This window comes from Natator depressus, chromosome 1 (assembly GCF_965152275.1).
Source record: "Natator depressus isolate rNatDep1 chromosome 1, rNatDep2.hap1, whole genome shotgun sequence".
NCBI lineage: Eukaryota > Metazoa > Chordata > Testudines > Cheloniidae > Natator > Natator depressus.
The window spans coordinates 11,002,531-11,026,217 of NC_134234.1; the positions used below are offsets into that span (position 1 = coordinate 11,002,531).

At 44.4% G+C, this 23,687-nt stretch overlaps 1 protein-coding gene across 1 annotated transcript in view; it reads left to right on the forward strand.

Annotated features, from left to right (window-relative positions):
• The window catches only part of SLCO2B1 (solute carrier organic anion transporter family member 2B1), a 102,123-nt gene that overhangs the window by 9,898 nt on the left and 68,538 nt on the right, over window positions 1–23,687 (forward strand). The window contains exon 2 of the mRNA XM_074942887.1: window positions 9,684–9,787. Coding sequence (XP_074798988.1) covers window positions 9,707–9,787 — 81 coding nt within the window. The 5' untranslated portion in view covers window positions 9,684–9,706. The remainder of the gene's footprint in view (window positions 1–9,683; window positions 9,788–23,687) is intronic.

Sequence of the window (23,687 nt, forward strand, 5' to 3'; positions counted from 1 at the left end):
AGAGTTATAAAGTTAGTCTTAGCTAACGTTCACTCCCTTGCTGTCTGTTGGGTACTGTTTGGGTACCAGTCTTTGGATACATGTTTAAATCCCTTTTCTTTCTTATTCCAAGGAGAAGATGTCATGTATAGTATGTCATCTATATTTATTGGTATGGTAGCTTGTCCTCTTCACTGAAAATTTTCACTTAATACACACAAATTTAAGTATTTCAGTTTTATAGCTAGTAAATTGTAAACGATCTGCAAATTTAGTAAAAGGAAGCTAGCTAACTCGATATTTCTAAGCTGTGTATGTGTCCCTTGCTGAGCTTTAATTTGCTGCGTTTATTTCTCCATTTACACAAGCTCCACTAAGCTCAAGTACTAACAGGAGTGTTTCCTTTTTCGAGTTCCCAGCTAATAAGAGCTGTGCTGCTATTAATAAAAGTGTTATTAATAAATGAGAATGGTGCACTTGGATCAAGACTAGTATATTAGAAGTTATAGATGGAAAAGACATATTAGACTAGGTAATCTATCTCACTACCACTAAAGAATTGTTCCCTACAGTACCTTTGCTGGGTGTTTCTTCAGGGTTCGCTGCACCCATTCCCCCCAAGTGCAGCAATCCAGAGTACAATGATAAGAGCTTTAGGCAAGGAAAATATCAGAATCCCTGGTAGTCATACTTTACATTAGTAAGATTTTGTAATTTAAAAATAACTATAGCAGGCTGGCCTTGTTCGAGATCTTAGTTCAAATTCTAGGCTCAGTACCTTGCCCCCGCCCCCACCTCAAAAGGTTTGGAGTACTGCTCCCAAGCAACGCATGCATGATAGATTCAAGGATCTGCATTGATGGACTTAGGACGGAACCACATCCAGCTCTCCCAGGCCAGAGGAGGGGGTTATTGAGGCTCAGGGCCTCTGAGAACACAGAAATAAAAAGGAGAAAATGGCATCTAGGAGAAGTTCTCATCCCCAAAGTTAATGAGGCAGATTGTCTGCTGGCATCCATTGGAGCTGTTACAATTTACAGTAGCTGAAGGTCTGCCCCAGTACCTCTAAAATCCTAAAATGACTAAGAGAGGCCCATGTGCATAATATGCTGACTCCCTCTCAATATTGTTGGTACAGGAAGGTGAGCCAACCTTCAGCACCTCGACTAGCGGCTGGTGGATCATTCCCACAGCTCTCCATGGTTTGGCTGAGTTAGATGAAGCATACAAAATGGGTGCTTATCTCAGTGCTTTATATCTGTTCATCTTAGACGCCAAACAAGAGGGACCTTTGTCCGAGTCCCCTGCAGTGTAAATATCAGTTCATGAAACTTTGACCTACACTGCGTGAACTGAAATCTGGTTGCCCTTGCATCTGGCTGTGCTCTGTTAACGCCTGTCAGAAACATGGAAAGTCCCTGCAAGTTTTATGGGAGCAGCACTTTCTCTTTGAGAGCTTAAGAATTTACTTTCAAGCATATAATAAGTAAACAGTTTTCTGCTCCACTAGGAGAAATGCTGCTTTTTAAAGAGCTTTGTACTAGGGTCAGTGACACTATTTAAAATGATCGATCTGCCACCTTTGCCTGCTGCCCTTGAAATACTGCCCAGCGCAGCCGTTTTTCACTGATTCTGATTTTCGGAGCAAATGAGCAGGGAAATGAATTCGTGGTTGCTCTTATTTGGGGCGGAGGGGGGAGGGGCAGAGAGTAGGAGGAAGAGACTGCATATTTGAAAGCTACAAGATTACAGCTGGGGGTAATAAACAAAATGCTGGAAATATCTGCTAGAATAAGATAACAGCTCTCTGGACGAGTGATGTGTATAAAGATTAAATCTGAAATCCACCAATATAAGCCAAGAAAGCTCATGCAGTTGTTAATCCTTTAGGGAATAATCACAATAATGTCCATTGATATAGCACCTGTCAGTCCAAAGTGCTTTGCAGTCTTAATGTGATATGTCAGCGGTGCACATAGGGCTCATTTAACCCATTGCAGGGATGCAACCACCTTGGGTAGACCCTAGGAGCTGGATAACAGCAAAAGTTTCCACTATACAACAATTTAGGACAGGAAGAGAAGGCTAAGGCCATGTCTACACGACAGAGCTTACAGCAGTGCAGCTGTACCAATGCAGCTGTCCTGCTGTACAATCTCTTGTGTAGCCACTTTAAGCCAATGTCTCCCGTCAACATAATTAATCCACCCCCAACGAGCAGCGGTAGCGATGTCCGCAATAGAAGCTCTCCCACCGACATAGCGCTGTGTACACCAGTGCTAATGCCGGCAAAACTTATGTTGCCCGGGGACGTGGAATATTCACACCCCTGAGAGACATAAGTTTCTCCCACATAAGTAATAGTGTAGACATAGCCTAATTCTGTTGTATATTCAAGTTAAATTGAAGGGAGGAATTTAGTGAAGCAGAACATTATAGTTTGGTCGCAACTTCAGCACTAATGCACTCTTGGCTTTTGAAATCAATAAAGTTAGGGTGTAATAGGGAGCAGAATTGAGCCCCTCCCTACAAACTCCCTGCACACACTCCACCAACCACCCCCACTTTGTAAAAAGTGCCATGGTATCTTTAATAACGATGAGTGGTCAGGACCTCAGTGTTAGGGCTTGTCTACACTACCGCGCGGGGTCGATCTAAGATACGCAACTTCAGCTACATAAATAGTGTAGCTGAAGTCGACGTACTTAGATCTACTCACCGCGGTGTCTTCACTGCGGTAAGTCGACAGCTGATGCTCTCCCGTCGACTCTGCTTGCGCTTCTCGTTCTGGAGGAGTACCGGAGTCAAAGGGAGAGCGCTCAGCAGTTGATTTATCACGTCTATACTAGACACGATAAATCGACCCCTGCTGGATCGATCGCTGCTCACCGATCTGACGGGTAGTGTAGACAAGCCCTTACTTCTCCTATGAAAGACAGAACCTCTGATAACACAGTGCCCATTAATACCACAGGAAGACAGTTGTTCAGAAGTAAGAATGCCACCTACTGAATCGGGAAAACCACATGCTACAGCACCTGGGGATTCCTCAGAAGTCTCCCATCATTGTCCTGACCTAGCTCAACCCCTAGCTTGTGCACTGAGATGGGATCTTAGCCCAAAGTGGGATGGCTACCAATAATCCAGTTTATAAAATCAGGGCTTGAAAACTGCTGCAATATTATAGTCAACATCTCAGCAGGAGCAAAGGAAAGCACCCCACTCAGACTGAGCTTTTTCCTGTCTTCCCCAGCTATTGCAGTACTAGTGGGCACCTGAAAAATAGCACACACTGCATAGAAACAAGCCCATCTGCACCATGAAGAGCCTCAGGTATAGACTAAAGTGCAGAAAAGGGAAGGAAACATTTGATCAGCGATAATCTGGAGAAGGCTGTTGGGGTCTCTTGTGAGCCCATTGTTAAAATACTACCATCAAACTCTTGGGAGGGCTGGGGAAATTTCCCTGTCTCTAACAGAACTCATCTACCCCATCTGGAAAATACTGCTCGATCATCCCTACCAGAGACTATAAAGAGTTTGCCTTTCTATTGTGCCAGGTGTCAGGTATGTTCTAGGGAAGGATTCTACATTAACTAGTTAAGCTAATTAAACAGAGTATACAAACATGTACAGTTCTACAAACATTATCTAATTACTCCTGTTCAGCTAATTAAAGCTGGTGGACTGTTCCCTCCGGAGTTGCAATGCTTATTTGCTGAGTGTTTGTAAATCACACTGAGAGCCTCACAAGGAGGCTGCTGTGTGCCACTGTAACTGCAAAGTATTCTTATTTGGAAAGTGATCTTTGAGATCTCCCACAGAACCCTGAATGTAAATCTGAATTGTATTTACACAGTGTGTGTAAGAACCTCTTCTTAAACAGCTAGGGCTATGTCCAGTGAGCTAATGGATCCTGTAAACACAGTATTATTGCCTGGGAAAAGACCTTGCAAAACTGCATTGTAGTGGGAATACACTGCAGCTTGTGTAACTCTGGGTGGTATTTAAACAATTGCTGGTCCTGGAGATGGCACAAAATAGTTTCCAGCTCCCCTGCCCTGGTTAGAACTGTACTTGTCTACAACATCTCCTGGTCCAATATATGAAGCAGAATTCATGGCTGTGCTCTTTCAAATGAAGTTTTACAGTAGAGTCAAATTTCCATGAAGTGGAGGCCTGTTTGGTGAATTGTGAGCATTCCGTTGTAATGTTATCAGAGAGGCGATTGGACAGGTCAGGTTGTATATTGCAGCAGCTCTTATTTTGGTCTTCCTAGCGTATGCGCAATGTGCTTCAGGTGGCATGTGACCAGGATTCATCACCGAACTTGGTCCGCTGGGTGGATCATTAACTTCCCTGGCTTGGGCCGGGTACTGACGGGGAGTGCGACGTGAACACTGATCCATGTCCCCCTGTATTTTGGTTATTGCTTATGACAAAGTGCCTCTATAGTTCAGAGCTGACTCTAGAATGCAGGCATTTAGTGAAACAATAAACAACTCCCTTTGTTTTAAGTGTTCCAATGTTTCTTACAATGAAAGAATATGGAATAATGGGCCCAATCCATCCCTGTGCAATAACACCTAGCTCTTATATAATGCTTTTCATCTGTAGATCCCAAAGCATTTTACAAAGAGGGTGAGTACCATTACCTTCAATTTACAGTGGGGAAACTGAGGCATGGAGCAGTGCCATGACTTGGCCAAGATGACCCAGCAGGCCAGTGGTAGAACCAGAAAGAGAACCTAGAGCTCCTAGTCTAGTGCTATATCCACTGGGCCACAGTGGAAATGAATTAGGCCCTACTTCTGTTGGCTTTCAAATTAAGTTAAAGAAAACCACTCCAGTATTTTACATCTCCCCCTTAGTGGCAGGTGGGTGCATGAATAGGTTAAAGTACAGCCTTGTGGCATGGGAACACATTGCTGGGCATAAGGGGGTCAGGAACATAGTCCTGGGAATGCAGGCCTCTTCTGGGATAGTGGGACCTGCAGTTTGCTGAGCACTCCAGCCCTGACCCAGCTAAGCAGGCGTGTAGTCCCATCCAAAGCAGGGGAAAAGGATTTTTCCCCCTCTGGTTTTCTTTCCCTCCCCTCTTCTCCATTATTTTAATTAGGGAGAAGGCAGGTTGGACACACTGTTCCAGTATTTGCCATCTCTTTCCTCTACTGGCATGAACTGCAAACTCAAAATCAGCCTCCATTTCAGGAAAGAATAAATTTCCTCTTCTTCTCGTTCCTTAGAGGTGCAGATTCATTGAGGAATCCTCACCTGGAAAACCCATTAATTTAAATGGATGCTTTTGTACATCGGGATCTATTTGTAAAGAGAAAGGCTTCAAAATGGAGGACAGTGCTTTTGTACAGCAAGCCCAGCCCCCGGGAGGGGTTTTGATAAACTGGGGGAGCATTGACTGCGGGCTTATATATACAGCTCTGGTGTGAATAACTGGTAGCCTGGTTTGATTTTTGAAGAAGTGAAAAATTAATGAGACTCTGTCTGTTGTTTTCATTGCCTGTTTACAACTTGTTTTCCCTTTTAAATGTGTATGTGTATCTATCTAACCTCATCTATCCAATTATTTCTTTAAGTTGGTTATTTGTCTTGCCTGGTTTATAAAAATATTTTTTCTATTCTTTCATCTGATATTCCCCTCATTCTTGCAAGCACATCTTTGTTAAAATTATTATCATCCACCCACTAACTTCTTTACTTTTTATGAATTGTGCCTTACATTATTTAAACTGACAGAATTCTGAAAGTCTACTTTATGTTTCACTATTTATGTGGTTTGTCTACTTTCGTATTTTGATTCTCATGCACTAGCTCATTGATACAATATTGATTTTCAAGCACTGCAAGGAAATTTATAATCCAAATTAAAAAAACAAAACAAGACTATTGTAATGAACACGCCAGAGTGTACATGAACCAGTGCCCTTGACTGGATGGACTCAGAACTGCTCAATTGTGTGTTATATGCCCTATACTGCTAACAGCGAATGTAGATTCTCCTTTAACTCAAGTGGTAATGGACTCTGTTGGAGGAGGAGGATCTGAGCTCTATCCTTGGTGATGCTATGAAATTGAATGTGGCTATGGTGAACAACAAAAGGACAACCCTGGAGTCCAAGACTCCCATGGATTTCTTACAACATTTTATACCTGTTTTTCATACTGTAATGAAAATATGTCTAGTAGTGATTGGTTTTGTAAAACTTTTTAAAAAAAGAGGTTAGACTAACTCAGAGTCTGACTGCTTTCACAGAACATACTAGAAGATCAACAAGAAATAATTACTAAGGAAGAACTCCCTGTAACATGTAGACGGTGAAGAGCAGTACAGTCCTCAAAGTCTCCTATAGACATTACTATGCAGGTTTAATTTAGCAGTACAGCACTTACCTGCTATGGTATTGAGAGCTATTGAAAATTCTAAACCACACAGAGGACTAGGGAGAATTTTTACACTGAGACCCTAAAGTACTTAACAGTTACTTTACCCATAAACATGCATAGCACTGCATTCTGCACCATAAAAATATTTGTGCTGGACACTTATTACTCCCTACTCCCGTACATTTTGACACCCATCCTGCCCCTAAGCTAAGGGACCATCTCTAAATCCATATCACACTGAAGAAGTGTGTAGTTGTAATTCATCACCAGTCCAGCTCCACAGGGCTAGCAACATGGGATGCTGTAGTGCACACAAGATCAGGTGTTTATACCACTGTATCATTTAACCTTCCAGAGGTCCAAATAGGCTTTTCTTGGATGCTTTAATTTATTACTGTAGTTACTTTTTAATCCCATACCGTGTTTTAGTATGGCATAACCTGTTCTCTTGGAACAGGACTGAGAGCAGCAACCAAGGCCAGTATGAAACTTGTAGATACCTGTTGTGTAGTTCATGTTTTTAGATTTATGTCTGCTGTGAAATACCTTTAAGAGCTGTATAAACATCACAGTTAAACCAATATTTGAGTTCACTTGAGATTGTCAAGCTTTACAGCAAACAATAAAATTGTTCGTTGATGCAGATTGCATCAGCTGATCAATTTTCTGTCCTGGGGGGAAATAGAATTATATGAAAATGAAACTATTTAAAGCATCCCCTTCCCTATTTACACTAGAGTTTATGGCAGCTAATCCTCCGAAATATTAAATGTTGCCCAGGAATTATGCGTAAAAGGAATGGTTTATCAGAAGGAAATGGAGAGAAGAAATGTGTAAGATTCAGAGATTCTAAGGCCAGAAGGGACCACTGTGATCATCTAGTCTGACCTCCTGCTTCCCCAAATTAGTTCTTAGAGCAGATCTTTTAGAAAAACATTCAATCTTGATTTAAAAATTGTCAGTGATGGAGAATCCACAATCCCTTCTTGGTAAACTGTTCTGAGGGTTAATTACTCTCACTGTTAAAAATATACATCTTATTTCCGGTCTGAATTTACCTAGCTTCAACTTCCAGACATTGGATTGTGTTGTACCTTTCTCTGCTAGATTTTAGAGACCATTATTAAATATTTGTTCCCCACGTAATTACCTATAGACTGTAATTAAGTAATTAAGACTGTAATCTTCTCTTTGTTCAGCTAAATAGATTGAGCTCCTTGAGTTTGTCACTATAGAGCAGGTTTTCTAATCCTGTAATCATTCTTGTGGCTCTTCTCTGAACCCCTCCAATTTAACAACATCCTTCTTGAATTGTGAACATGAGAACTGGACACAGTATTCCAGCAGTGGTTTCACTTGTGCCAAATACAGAGGTAAAGTAACCGCTCTAACTCCTATTCAAGATATCCCTTTTTATGCATCCCAGGATTGCATTAACTCTTTTGGCCACAGTGTCACACTATGAGTTCATGCTCAGCTAATTATCCACCACGACCCCCCAAATCTTTTTCAGAGTCACTGCTTCCCAGGATAGAGTCCCCGATCCTGTAAATATGGCCTACTATCTTTGTTCCTGTATGTATACATTTACATTTAGCTGTATTAAAACACAATGTTTGCTTGCACCAAATTTACAAGTGATCTAGGTTGCTCTGAATTAGTGACGTGTCCTCCTCCTTATTTACCACTCTCCCAATTTCTGTGTCATCTGCAAACTTTATCAGTGATGATATTTTCTCCTTCCACGTCTTGATAAAAATGTATATAGTGTAGGGCCAAGAACTGATCCCTCTGCAGGACCCCACAGTTTGACATAGAAGAGGTTAATATGTCTCTGAACGCTACAACTTTCGAATCAGGAAGTCTGGGTACTGAAAGCAGAACAAAGAAAGCAGTCTTTCTACACATCATGCAATTTACAGATTTAGCCAAAAGGAAAAATGGAACATAGCACATCAGAGGAGGGCTGTTGTACAATGGGAGTCCCTCCAAGGGTTCACTTCAGATAAGTTGTTTACATTAGTATACAACTCCATTTTGCAAAGCATCTTTCATACCCCTGTCCACACAGAGCTTTACAGATTTAAGTTCACTTTCACCTTTAAAATAAAAAAAACAAACACAGATGGAGAGAGAAGTGAAGTATGAAAAGATGCTTTCAGGTGAGATTTGAAAATGCTACAAACGGAAATGAGGTGGAGAGGGAATGAGGCTCTTGCACCAGAACTGATAAAACTGTGTGAAGAAAAGAAGAGCTTGCTTCCCTTTACCCCACAGTTAATTCAGGTGCAGGCATCACTTCCTCTGCATCTGCAGCCATCTCTGTGGCTAGAGGGGAGCCATCTCCTTCTCCACATCCAGCCCATCAACTGAAAGGAAAGTAGCTCTGTATCCATTCCCAATTAGTTTAGGGGACGACTTCTCCACATGCACCCCAGTCTGCTCAAGGGAAGGAATCCACGCGGAAGCATCCACCACAATCTGCTCAGGAGAAATACTTGATCCATGGGAAGGGATCTCCACATGCACCACTACCTGCCCCATGGGAACACATTTCCACGTACACCTTTTTCTGGCTTGTCTTAGCTCAGATTTTTGGATCCTGTCCTCTCTGATAAGAAACTGCAAATAGACTAGTACCCTCCAACAAAACTTAGCAGCAGATATGTACTGAGTCACAGATTTCCCCAGGTATCATAAAAAAGCACAGAACAATACTTGTAGCTGGAATACTTCGTTTAATGGGTGAGGTCTTAGGGAGTGTTTGGCCTGCACTGGGAAGCTGTTTCAGACAGGTGGGTGGTAGTATATGGAAGAAAGCAGAAAGCCCTGAGTGGTTGAAAAAAGGGAGCAATGACTAGTGAAACTTGGGTAGACTTGTGAGAGCAGTAGAGCCTGTAAAGAGAAATGAGGGCAGAGTTATGAAATTATTATATTATTCATATAGTTGGGAGCTGGGAACTCCAGAATATTGATTCTAGCTCTGCCACTGAGTCACTGTGTGGCCTGGAGCAAGTTACTTAACATATTTGAGTTTCAGTTTCCCCAACTCTAAAAGGGGGCTAATATTTCTTAACCTCTCTCTCACCCTGCTGATTAGTGTATTAATGTTTTGTATCATGCTTTGCAGATGTAACATGTTATTTAGTTAATAAATATTGTTAATAATAATTAGTATTGACTTACTATGGCCAGGTACCAGCTGTGTCATTATTTACAAAGCTCTACTGGGTTTTGCTGTGTTGTGCAGAGTTTACCCATCTGCACATTAAGCAATGTGTTGAATAATTTCTTTTCCGGCAGGCATATAAAGTGTAACTGACAGAATGGCAGCCACCGTTACAGAGAGCAGCTCTGAGGATCAATCCAGACGAATATTCTGCAGGAACCCATTTCTCAATATCAAGGTAGATACCTCAAGCGCGCTACGATCCCCGCAAGGTCACTGGGCAAGGAAAGAAAAGGAAGTGTTTGGTTTCTGCAGAAGTCATCTGTCCTTATTTCTTTTTATTACATGATTCTTAAAGCTCAGATATGGATTTCCCTACTTGCAGAAATTCAACGAGGCAAAACGTGCTTTTAATCTAAAACGCAAACCCTGCAAAAAGGATGTTACAAGTTTTACTTACCATGTTTGCAGTATTTAACCTTTCACTGTTAAACTCTCTGCACCCATTATTGGAGCCAGATTTTCAAAATAATTTCACTCCCCTTTAGGCACCTACCTATGGGCCAGATTTTCAAAAGTGCCCAGCTCCCAAAATCTGGTCATTTTTCTTATCATGTCACAACAAGTATACACAAAGTATTATAAGGCATTTGAATTGGAAAAGGATAGCCTAGTGCTGAGAAAAGAGGGGAGGGACTCTGGGTTCAGTGCTCTCTCTCCTGCCATCTGAGGAATCGCTGGGCAAGCTTGGGCAAGTCATTTAGACCCTAATCCTGCAGAGATTTATGTGAGTGCTCAACTGTAAAGCAATGAAGTAGCACTGCTGAACCCAGTGAAACTACTCATGCACTTAAAATTAAGCATTGGCATAACTCTGCAGGATCAGGGTCTTCCTTCTCAGTGTCTTGGAGCTTTTGAGGCTCTTCATCCATCTATGATATGTATCAAGTTCTGGGGTGCAATCCAGCCCAGTGAGGGGTTGTGTCACCCCTGCCCTGCAACCTTGTGTGCCTCACAAAGACTTGCTAATGTAACTCCCAAGATGGGCTGCTCACAAACAGCCAAACAGCATGCAGGTCGCACCCTGAGTGTCTGTGTGTAACTATCAAGTATCAGGGGGTAGCCGTGTTAGTCTGTATCCACAAAAACAACAAGGAGTCCGGTGGCACCTGAAAGACTAACAGATTTATTTGAGCATAAGCTTTCGTGGGTAAAAACCTCACTTCTTCAGATGCATACACAAATATACTTGTAACCCTTCTGCCCGTCAGAGTTAGCAGCAACAAGGGCCGGGTTCAGTATGTAGGGGTTCCATTCCAATAACACAATGCAAAACTGGCTCGAGCCCTGACCCAGTGACCTGGGACAAATATATACCACCCCCCCGGGCGCCTCCAAGAGGCAATACTTCCCCTCTCGCAAGCACATAGTCTGAGTGTAGCAAAAAGCCTTTTAATAACAAGAGAGAAACAATGTGGCATTATGTTGTGGAAACACCACCAACAGGATTCATAACACAACCCATGAGCAAAAAACCCACCCCAAGCAAATTGGGGCATGCCCTTTCCCTTTGGTTCTTGAGTCCAGCAACCCAAAATCAACCAAAGTCCCAAAAGTCCAACGACTCAAAAGTCTCTGTCCCTGGTCAGGGCAGCCCCAGAGTTCGAAAGTTTATCTGCAGAGTTTTACCTCCCAACCTGGGTGGAGATGGGGGGGGGAGTAAGGGGCACCTTACATGGTCCAAAGCTGATGGCTCCACCTCTCTATGGGGCTCCACTCTGCCAGCCACCCCATGAGCTGCTCTGCTCACCGTCCCGCAAACTGCTCTGCTCCACCAGCCGCTCGGCTCACCGTCCTGCAAACTACTCCACCATATATCTTCAGGCTCCCCCACTACTTAACACAACACTCAGTGATTTCAGCTCTTTTGTGATTTCAGCCTGTAGTAGGGGAGCCTCAGTGCTAGTGCACCATTAGCCCAAAGTGAATTCAGCTCATCAGCCTGTAACTAGACTCCTAATGGAACCAAAATTAGCTCTGATATTCCACAGTGGAGAGAGGAGGAAGTGCAATTAGCATGTAAGGCCCTCACCAGGGGGCCCATGCCACCAAGTATTAATACCTATCCCCAGCCTCTCTCAATTCACAGAGTTTTGGAACCCATGTCCCTTGCCTAGCAAGTGCTACTTAGTTGATGGCGAGTCCCTCCATCATAACAAAAGGCCAAGTACAGTTCCACTGTCCTTGATTCCCATAATCAGGGTAATAACAATTTATTCTTCCTGCCCCAATAACAGAGACACTGGGGATCCCACAGCAGCCAAAGTGACCATTTGGGCAGCTATGGCCTTATTCTAGGTGGGGTGGGTGTGCCTATGCAAATGAGATCAGCTCCTGAAGTTCTTTTCCACAACTTGTCACACCTCACCACCAGATGTCAGGGTGGAGCTCATCCTGACTCTGCTTACATCCTGACACATGAAGAGAATCATAGAATCATAGAATATCAGGGTTAGAAGGGACCTCAGGAGGTCATCTAGTCCAACCCCCTGCTCAAAGCAGGACCAATCCCCAATCAAACCATCCCAGCCAGGGCTTTGTCAAGCCTGACCTTAAAAACATCTAAGGAAGGAGATTCTACCACCTCCCTAGGTAATGCATTCCAGTGTTTCACCACCCTCCTAGTGAAAAAGTTTTTCCTAATATCCAACCTAAACCTCCCCCACTGCAACTTGAGACCATTATTCCTTGTCCTGTCCTCTTCTACCACTGAGAATAGTCTAGAACCATCCTCTTTGGAACCACCTCTCAGGTAGTTGAAAGCAGCTATCAAATCCCCCCTCATTCTTCTCTTCTGCAGACTAAACAATCCCAGTTCCCTCAGCCTCTCCTCATAAGTCATGTGTTCCAGACCCCTAATCATTTTTGTTGCCCTTCGCTGGACTCTCTCCAATTTATCCACATCCTTCTTGTAGTGTGGGGCCCAAAACTGGACACAGTACTCCAGATGAGGCCTCACCAATGTCGAATAGAGGGGAATGATCACGTCCCTCGATCTGCTCGCTATGCCCCTACTTATACATCCCAAAATGCCATTGGCCTTCTTGGCAACAAGGGCACACTGCTGACTCATATCCAGCTTCTCGTCCACTGTCACCCCTAGGTCCTTTTCCGCAGAACTGCTGCCTAGCCATTCAGTCCCTAGTCTGTAGCAGTGCATTGGGTTCTTCCGTCCTAAGTGCAGGACCCTGCACTTATCCTTATTGAACCTCATCAGATTTCTTTTGGCCCAATCCTCCAATTTGTCTAGGTCCCTCTGTATCCTATCGCTGCCCTCCAGCGTATCTACCACTCCTCCCAGTTTAGTATCATCCGCAAATTTGCTGAGAGTGCAATCCACAGCATCCTCCAGATCATTTATGAAGATATTGAACAAAACCGGCCCCAGGACCGACCCCTGGGGCACTCCACTTGATACCAGCTGCCAACTAGACATGGAGCCATTGATCACTACCCGTTGAGCCCGACAATCTAGCCAACTTTCTACCCACCTTATAGTGCATTCATCCAGCCCATACTTCTTTAACTTGCTGACAAGAATACTGTGGGAGACCGTGTCAAAAGCTTTGCTAAAGTCAAGAAACAATACATCCACTGCTTTCCCTTCATCCACAGAACCAGTAATCTCATCATAGAAGGCGATTAGATTAGTCAGGCATGACCTACCCTTGGTGAATCCATGCTGACTGTTCCTGATCACTTTCCTCTCGTGTAAGTGCTTCAGGATTGATTCCTTGAGGACCTGCTCCATGATTTTTCCAGGGACTGAGGTGAGGCTGACTGGCCTGTAGTTCCCAGGATCCTCCTTCTTCCCTTTTTTAAAGATTGGCACTACATTAGCCTTTTTCCAGTCATCTGGGACTTCCCCCTTTCGCCACGAGTTTTCAAAGATAATGGCCAATGGCTCTGCAATCACATCCGCCAATTCCTTTAGCACTCTCGGATGCAACTCGTCCGGCCCCATGGACTTGTGCACGTCCAGCTTTTCTAAATAGTCCCTAACCAACTCTTTCTCCACCGAGGGCTGGCCATCTACTCCCCATGTTGTGATGCCCAGCGCAGCAGTCTGGGAGCTGTCCTTGTTAGTGAAGACAGAGGCAAAAAAAGCATTGAGTACATTAGCTTTTTCCACATCCTCTGTCACTAGGTTGCCTCCCTCATTCAGTAAGGGGCCCACACTTTCCTTGGCTTTCTTCTTGTTGCCAACATACCTGAAGAAACCCTTCTTGTTACTCTTGACATCTCTTGCCAGCTGCAGCTCCAGGTGCGATTTGGCCCTCCTGATTTCATTCCTACATGCCCGAGCAATATTTTTATACTCTTCCCTGGTCATATGTCCAACCTTCCACTTCTTGTAAGCTTCTTTTTTATGTTTAAGATCTGCTAGGATTTCACCATTAAGCCAAGCTGGTCGCCTGCCATATTTACTATTCTTTCGACTCATCGGGATGGTTTGTCCCTGTAACCTCAACAGGGATTCCTTGAAATACAGCCAGCTCTCCTGGACTCCTTTCCCCTTCATGTTAGTCCCCCAGGGGATCCTACCCATCCCCTCCCTGAGGGAGTCGAAGTCTGCTTTCCTGAAGTCCAGGGTCCGTATCCTGCTGCTTACCTTTCTTCCCTGCGTCAGGATCCTGAACTCAACCAACTCATGGTCACTGCCTCCCAGATTCCCGTCCACTTTTGCTTCCCCTACTAATTCTACCCTGTTTGTGAGCAGCAGGTCAAGAAAAGCTCCCCCCCTAGTTGGCTCGTGAGGGAATGAGCTCACAAGTGGAGAACCAGTGTTGACAGGGCCAATTCGATCAGGGTGGATGTAGTCCACTCCCAACAATAGATGAGGAGGTGTCAATTCCAGGAGAGGCAAAGCTGCTTCTGTGATGAGCCAGCCACTCCCAGTCCCTATTCAAGCCCAAATTAAAGGTGTTAAATTTGTAAATGAATTTTAGTTCTGCTGTTTCTCTTTGAAGTCTGTTTCTGAAGTTTTTTTGTTCAAGTACGGCTACTTTCAAATCTGTTATAGAATGTCCAGGAAGATTGAAGTGTTCTCCCTCCGGCTTTTGTGTGTTACCGTTCCTGATGTCCAACCTGCATGTCTACTAATGTGATCTATGCCATCATGTGCCAGCAATGCCCCTCTGCCATGTACATTGGCCAAACTGGACAGTCCCTATGTAAAAGAATAAATGGACACAAATCGGACATAAATATACAGGGGACTTCATATTTTATACAAAGTTTATTACAATAGTGTTGTAGGGTGTGAATATAGGGGGTGCATTCAGTCACAAAGTAGTTGTAGTAATACTTATTACCTGATAGGATCAGAGCTGTGAGGTTTGATTCATTAATATTTGCAAAGTGCTTTGAGATTCTTGGACAAACAATACTGTATATTTATGGTGTGAAGTTGATCACCTGATACTTTCTTATTAGATAATTTTACTAAGTTATAAAGTTACATGACCAATGCTTTGTTTTAAAGCACTGGAGTAAAACAGGTATAGCCCTGCCTAATAATAAGACTTTTCAAAGTGTTTTACAAATATTAATGAATTTTGCCTCACAACTCCCTCTGAGGTAGGAGAGCATGATTGTCCCTGTTTTGCAGATGGAGAAGCTGAGGCTCGTGACGTACCCACAGTCACACACGGAGTTTGTGGGAGAGTCAAGAATGTAACCCAGATTACCTGACACACTATTGAGTTAGCCACAAAACCATTGTTCCCATCAACTTTATTTTGTTCTCACGAATGTCCAAGTGCAAGTAAAACAAAGCTAATATTTTTTGTGATGATGCCTACGAAGTGACATGCACTGAAACTCAAAGAAACAAGCTGCAATAAGAGTGCTAACGATGTGTGGCACAAGGAAGCTCTGAAATCGGCCATTATTCTGGCCCGATCAGCAGTTATACTCCTGAGTTCTTTCCTGAGATGAGAGAGACACATAAGTCTTCCTCACAAATGTTGTGGGTCAGAGATAATGGACTGTGTTGTTGTGCGGGACTGGAAGGCTCAGGGATTTGATTACTGGTTTCTGAGCCTTTCTTTGCGGGGACGCTGGTCTGAAGCCAGTCCTTGCTGGTGATAGAAAATAGTTATTTTTTTGGTTACGTTCCAGGTCAGAATTGAAGCGCATTGGCATGGCAATGTGGGGAAAGTTTGCACTGCCCGCTGTCCATGTTCTGCAGTTGCTAACCCAGCACTTTACCAGCACTAAGCTCACTTCCAAAAGTCTGAGAGAAAATATGAGTGAGAGGCGTTCTGTTTCACATCTCCGTCTACAGTATAAACTACCTGCACAAGAGTCTGGACCCTTAGACAACTCTCTTGCAAAGAAATCTAGAGTTTGCTTCTAGGAACTTGGCAAGGCTTTTAAGGCATTTGCCACCTGACCTACTTCTTAGAGATTTTTCTTTGTTGAAGAGAAAGCTATGAATGTGTCAGAAATCCCACCCGAAATTTAAAGCCCAGGAAAAGGCATCATGGGCTTTGTGTGTGGAAGTGTTTTGGGCTGCAGCTCACTGTGAGTTTGAATACTATAAAAATAGATGATCTGAGCTGTCATGTGGATTTGTGCATGTGCTAGGAGAACCGAGACACAAGAATTCACTCCTCATGGACTCATAGACTCATAGATATTAAGGTCAGAAGGGACCATTATGATCATCTCCTAATCCATGTTGCATGCTGTGCAGAGAAGCTTTTCCCCATGCTTTATGTTGCTTTCATGAAGTTAGGTCACTCAGGTTTCAGAATCAATATCTGACTTCCTCACATTCTGGGAGACAATTTTAGAAGCAGGATCTGAATGATCCTTACAGGAAAACCAAAGAATTGCTTAACACACTTTGCACGCTTACAACAAGCTCAGTTAATCGCAAATGGAAACACGCCACTGTAGGTTTTCAAACAACTAAGGCACAAAAATGCCTCTTAAGAACTTCATGCAAACAGTCCTCCCGGGGAATGCTGTACAGACCAGAAGGACCTTAAAACAGTTAGTGACATGTTGCACTAATTCCTTCAATACTACAAAATGGACAAAATAAGGATTTGATGCAGCTTCCAGTGAAGTGCATGTCAAGACTCCATTGAGCTCTGTGGCAGCAAGATCTAGCCTTGACTTAATATAGTGAACATTAGGGGGCAAATTCTTTTCTACGCTACACAAGAGGAACTCCACTGAAGTAGATGGGGTTGCACCAGTATTCATGAGAGGAGAATTTAGCCGTTAGACTTTGTAATAGAAGAGCACGTCAAGCAAAATACATAAAGACCACTGACAAAGCTGAAGATTAGGTTCGCTTTCTTTCTCTAGCTTTTTTCATGAATATTGTAATGAACATAAGGAGACAAATCCAGGAAGGAAATATGGGAAGATGGTGCTGGGGCTAAAGCCTAGGACTGAGCACAATGGGCCAATATTTTCAAAAGTGACTTCATATTTTGGGTGCCTGACCTGAGTCACTTTATATGGTCCTGATTTTCAGAGAGCAGGAGCTCAGCACTTTCTGAAAATTAGGTTCCATTAAGGTGTCTCAAGTTGGGCAGCCAAAAATGTAGGCACCCAAAATCACTAGTCACTTTTTTAAAATCTTGGCAAAGAAATTGGGGTTCTATACTTGGCTCTGCCACAGGGTACCTCCCTGGGCCTGACTTTCCCCACCTGCAAAATCCAGGCCGTTGTGAGGGTGAATTAATTAACGTGTGTGAAGGGCTTTGAGATCCTCAGAAGAAAGGTGCTGTGGACAGGTGAAGTGTTATTAGCAGTTACTGTGTGTGTCATGGCAGCAATTCACCTGTGAGTAAAAACAAAGTTATGAGTGTAATATAGTCTGCTTGACAGCAAAGACATATAATTATATGGTATGGGCACTGGCCAGCTACTGTATAAAAATAACTTGAGGTGCGTGTGTGTGTTTTCAGTCACTTCCTACTGCCATCATCCCTAGCTGGAATCAGACCAGAGGCTGCACATCCATTTGAATTACTCATAACGTTAACCTGCACATTACTGTGGTTAAAGGGTCAGGTCTTGGCCTTCTTGTAAATAGCTTGCTCTGTCCTGCCTTGAATCCCCTTGCCTACTGCAGACATATGTGCATGTTGCCCATTTGGCTGGCAGTCTGAAATATGTTCATGTGCAGGCCTGGCCTGAGGTCACATGGGGTGCTTGTGACCATCAAGAGAGGAGCCATTGCATGCCCCACAGCTAAAGCCTGTGAAAACAGCACTAACCCAGCCCGGATTCTGCTGAGGAGAGCTGTAAGGCCCAACAGTGGAGGGTCAGCCCTGCCTGTGTTCTGCTGGCAAGTGCTGTGAGACCCAGACTGGTATGGGGATGGGCAGGAGAGGGCGCTAGGGGTCTGTTAGTAGCCGCTTGCTAAATATTCTGCCATTCTAATGAAGAGTTGGTTGGGGTGATTTCCCTGCCTCTGACAGAGCCAGGCCAGCTCTGAATTCACTGAACCCCCCTCCCAGAGATGAGTGATGCCTAAGGCTCAGAAAACAATACTTCTGAAAAGTAACAGTTTTCCCTCTGTTATGCACCAGATTGCACCATGTATTTTCAAAAAAAATATCTTGGGGAAGGAGACTCTCTTCTACAAGCACTCTTCCCCTCCCCCATGACGGTTCAGATTACACAAACTGCTTCCAGGCTATGCTAGCAGCATGCTGTGCCTATTTGTTTAGGAACAAGCGCCAGACACTCCTTGCACAATGCCCTTAGTACAAGTTTGTTTGTGCAGTGGTTTGGCTTTGGTTATGGTTATGAGCAAGCAGTTTTGATTCAGTGGGGAAACAAATGATTCTTCAGACTCTCAGCCCCTCCTTTCTGCAAATGCCTAAAAGTACAGGCTTTTATCACCGGCTAGGGGAGAAAATATCTGTGGGAGCCTGTTGTTAAAATAGCAGCAGTATATTCCTGAACAGACAAGAAGCGGTGTGAGATCGACTTTCCTACGGCACAAAGTGTAATGGCTGGTATGTGTCTTTTCTAGCATCCATTAAAATGGACGCTAGGATAGTGTAACTAGTAAGAAGTTTTTCAACTCCCTGATAGTAAGGAGTTCTTTTCCAAGCTCTACAACTTACTGGCTGCCTGGCTTTGGGCAAGTTGCTCCATCTTATTCTGTGTCTCCATTTCCCCCATGTGTAGAATGGGGATAGTAATACCTACCTCTCTGAGGCGACGTCAGGCTTACTGGATCTCTTGTTTATAAAGGGCTCTGAGGTCATTGGATGTAAGGCTCTGTATAAATACACATAATTACATTATTATAACATTCCCAGTCTCATGTAGGTGCCATGCAGAATTTTGACAGCCATTCAGATGGTTAATGTTGTGAAGAATCATGTGGATAAAATGCATCTGCACCAGTGATTCTCCCGCACATGCGCTTGGTTACATAGGTCACAGAATCAGAGAATCATAGAATATCAGGGTTGGAAGGGACCTCAGGAGGTCATCTAGTCCCACCCCCTGCTCAAAGCAGGACCAATCCCCAACTAAATCATCCCAGCCAGGGCTTTGTCAAGTCTGACCTTAAAAATATCTAAGGAAGGAGATTCCACCACCTCCCTAGGTAACGCATTCCAGTGTTTCACCACCCTCCTAGTGAAAAAGTTTTTCCTAATATCCAACCTAAACCTCCCCACTGCAACTTTGAGATCACAAATGTGATCTCAAAAAAAGGTATTGCTTACAGATGTGGTCTCCTCATCTCAAAAAAGGTATACTGGCATTAGAAAAGGTTCAGAAAAGGGCAACTAAAATGATTAGGGGTTTGGAACAGGTCCCATATGAGGAGAGATTCAAGAGGCTAGGACTTTTCAGCTTGAAAAAGAGGAGACCAAGGGGGGATATGATAGAGGTATATAAAATCATGAGTGGTGTGGAGAAAGTGAATAAGGAAAAGTTATTTACTTGTTCCCATAATATAAGAACTAGGGGCCACCAAATGAAATTAATGGGCAGCAGATTTAAAACAAATAACAGGAAGTTCTTCTTCACACAGTGCACAGTCAACCTGTGGAACTCCTTGCCTGAGGAGGTTGTGAAGGCTAGGACTATAACAGGGTTTAAAAGAGAACTGGAGAAATTCATGGTGGTTAAGTCCATTAATGGCTATTAGCCAGGATGGGTAAGGAATGGTGTCCCTAGCCTCAGTTTGTCAGAGGGTGGAGATGGATGGCAGGAGAGAGATCACTAGATCATTACCTGTTAGATTCACTCCCTCTGGGGCACCTGGCATTGGCCACTGTCCGTAGACAGGATACTGGGCTGGATGGACCTTTGGTCTGACCCAGTATGGCCATTCTTATGTTCTTAAATGTGGGTCTGGAATATCATTTATTTTGGTCAATGGTATATTGACAGAGACCTGGTGGAGAGATTCTCCTTCCTGCACTGAGCAGGGATCACCAGTTATGATCAAATGGGTGTAACATACACGAGCTAATTGTAGCTATTGCAGAGAAGCAGGCACTGGTGAGCCTTGGTCCTTTCAGTCTTCTGTGAAAAACTACACTTACAGAAACAACGAGGAGTCCGGTGGCACCTTAAAGACTAACAGATTTATTTATTTTACACTGATAGAGTCATGCACTATCCGGTCAAATAGGGACCTGGTTTTCTAACCATGTTGGCAATGCTGGTAAGAGTCCCACATATCCTCTTCCCCAGGGAAATGGAAGAAAGTATAATATACTACAACCTAGATCAGGCGTGGGCAAACCTTTTGGCTTGAGGGCCACATCTGGGAGTAGAAATTATATGGCGGGCCATGAATGCTCACAGAATTGGGGTTGGGGTGCAAGAGAGGGTGAGGGCTCTGGTTGGGGGTATGGGCTCTGGGGTGGGGCCAGAAATGAGGACTTCAGGGTGTGGGAGGGGGCTCTGGGCTGGGGAAGTGGGTTGCGGGGCAGGGGGGTGTGGGCTGTGGGATGGGGCTGGAGATGAGGAGTTTGGGATGTAGGAGGGTGCTCTGGGCTGGGTGATCTGGGCTGGGTTCAGAGGGCAGGAGGGGGATCAGGGCTGTGGCAGGGAGTTGGGGTGCAGGCTGTGGGGTGGGGCTGGAGATGAGGGGTTTGGGGTTCAGGAGGGTGCTCCAGGCTGGGATCGAGGGATTTGGAGGGTTGGAGGGAGATCAGGGCTGGGGCAGGGGGTTGAGGCATGGAGAGAGGCTCAGGGGTGCAGACTCTGGGCGGTGCTTACCTCAAGCGGCTCTCGGAAGAAGCAGCATGTCCCTTCTCTGGCTCCTACACAGAGGCGCAGCCAGGCGGCTCTGCACGCTGTCCTGTCTGCAGGCAGCGCCCCTGCAGCTCCATTGGAGTGCCGGAATTGGCCACTGGAGCAGGGCAATTGGAGTGAGTAAGAGCCAGAGGGGGGCCATGCCGCAGCTTCCAGTAGCCATGTGGAGCAGCCCCCGATCCTGCTCCCTGGCTGGAGCGCCAGAGCAAGCCAAGCCCCAGACCCTGTTCCCTAGCGGGAGATCGAGGGCCGGCGTAAAACAGCTGGTGGCCGGATCCAGCCCACAGGCTGTAGTTTGCCCACCCCTGACCTAGATGGAGCTACTATTAGGTGGGTACATAACTGGGGCTGGAAAACCGTTCCCAGAGAGTAGTTATCAGTGGTCACAGTCAAGCAGGAACATGACCTAGGAGGGAAGATTGAAGAAATTGGATTTGTTTAGTCTGGAGAAGAGAAGACTGAGAGAAGACATGATAACAGTTTTCAAGTAAATTAAAGGTTGTTACAAGCAGGAGGGAGAAACATTTTTCTTCTTAACCTTTGAGGACAGGACAAGAATCAGTGGGCTTGCATTGCAGCAAGGGCAGGTTAGGTTGGACATTAGGAAAAACTTCCTAACTGTCAGGGTGGTTAAGCACTGGAATAAATCCTCCATCATTGGGGATTTTTAAGAGCAGGTTACACAAACACGTGTCAGGAATGGTCTAGATAATACTTAGCCCTGCCATGAGTGCAGGGGACTGGACTAGATGACCTCTCGAGGTCCCTTCCAGTCCTAGAATTCTATGATTCTATGTTTATTGCAGTGGCAAGGAATCCTTAGCTCACAAAAGGCTGGAAATTTTTTCTACCGATTTCTTTCAATCTTCTGGAGACAAGACACTATTCTTGATAAAACTTTTAATTTTTTAGAGGCATTTGAGTATTGATCTTGGGCAATTGAGAAAACTTGACAGGAGAGTCAAGTGAAAGATTTGATTTGGCTTCATCAGCCAAAGCACAGGAAAAGCCACTGGTACTTCACATACATATGTGGCACATCACATGTCTGAGAGCAAAAATTTATATAAGGCAGAACCTATGGTCACTTTTAGCATCAGGAAGGGGATTATGGAAGCAAGTGGCTGGACTTGTCTCTCTGGCTTGTTCTCCATACTGAAGGTGAACACATCTTGATCCAAATTGAAGCTTTCCTTGCCTTGTCCTCTATATTAGATACAAAAGAAGTGGCACTCTGCAGAATAATATACTGAGATGGTCATTGAGAGAAGCTGCAATTAAGCATGCTCACTGGAAGCCTTAGTTTACACTGGAAACAATCATAACCCAGAATATCATAACGCAGCAATACACAGACAATCCAGGAACAGAACTTCCTGGTACAAGTGCTGGAGGAACCAACTGAGGGCCGTGCCCCTCTTGACCTGCTGCTTACAAACAGGGAAGAATTGGTAGGGGAAGTAGAAGTGGGTGGCAACCAAGGCAGCAGTGACCATGAGATGGTTGAGTTCAGGATCCTGACAAAAGGAAGAAAGGAGAGTAGCAAAATACGGACCCTGGATTTCAGAAAAGCAGCCTTAGACTCCCTTAGGGAACTGATGGGCAGGATCCCCTGGGAGGCTAATATGAGGGGGGAAGGAGTCCAGGAGAGCTGGCTATATTTTAAAGAAGCCTTATTGAGGGCGCAGGAACAAACCACCCTCATGTGCAGAAAGAATAGAAAATATGGCAGGCGACCAGCTTGGCTTAACAGTGAAATCTTCGGTGAGCTTAAACTCAAAAAGGAAGCTTCCAAGAAGTGAAAATTGGGACAGATAACTAGGGAGGAGTATAAAAATATTGCTAGAGCATGCAGGGGTGTAATCAGGAAGGCCAAGGCACATTTGGAGTTGCAGCTAGCAAGGGATGTGAAGGGTAACAAGAAGGGTTTCTACAGCTATGTTAGCAACAAGAAGTCGATCAGGGAAAGTGTGGGACCCTTACTGAATGGGGGAGGCAACATAATGACAGATGATGTCGAAAAAGCTGAAGTACTCAATGCTTTTTTTGCCTCGGTCTTCAAAGACAAGGTCAGTTCCCAGACTGCTGCACTGGGCAATGCAGTATGGGGAGCAGGTGAGTAGCCCTCAGTGATGAAAGAACAGGTTAAGGACTATTTAGAAAAGCTGGACTTGCACAAGTCCATGGGTCCAGACCTAATGCATCCAAGGGTGCTGAGGGAGTTGGCTGATGTGATTGCAGAGCCATTGGCCATTATCTTTGAAAATTCATGGTGATCGGGGGAGGTCCCAGATGATTGGAAAAAGGCATATATAGTGCCCATATTTTTAAAAGGTTAGAAAGAGAAGCTGGGGAACTACAGACCGGTCAGCCTCACTTCAGTCCCCGGCAAAATCATGGAGCAGGTCCTCAACTAATCCATTTTGAAGCACTTGGAAGAGAGGAAGGTGATCAGGAACAGTCAACATGGATTCACCAAGGACAAGTCATGCCTGACTAATCTAATTGCCTTCTATGATGAGATAACTGGCTCTGTGGATATGGGGAAAGTGGTGGATTTGGTATATCTTGACTTTAGCAAAACTTTTGATACTGTTTCCCGCAGTATTCTTGCCAGCAAGTTAAAGAAGTATGGACTGGATGAATGGACTATAAGGTGGATAGAAAGCTGGTTAGATTGTTGGGCTCAACAGGTAGTGATCAACAGCACGATGTCTAGTTGGCAGTTGGTATCAAGCGGAGTTCCCCAGGGGTCGGTCCTGGGGCCAATTTTGTTCAACATCTTTATTAATGATCTGGATGATGGGATTAATTGCACC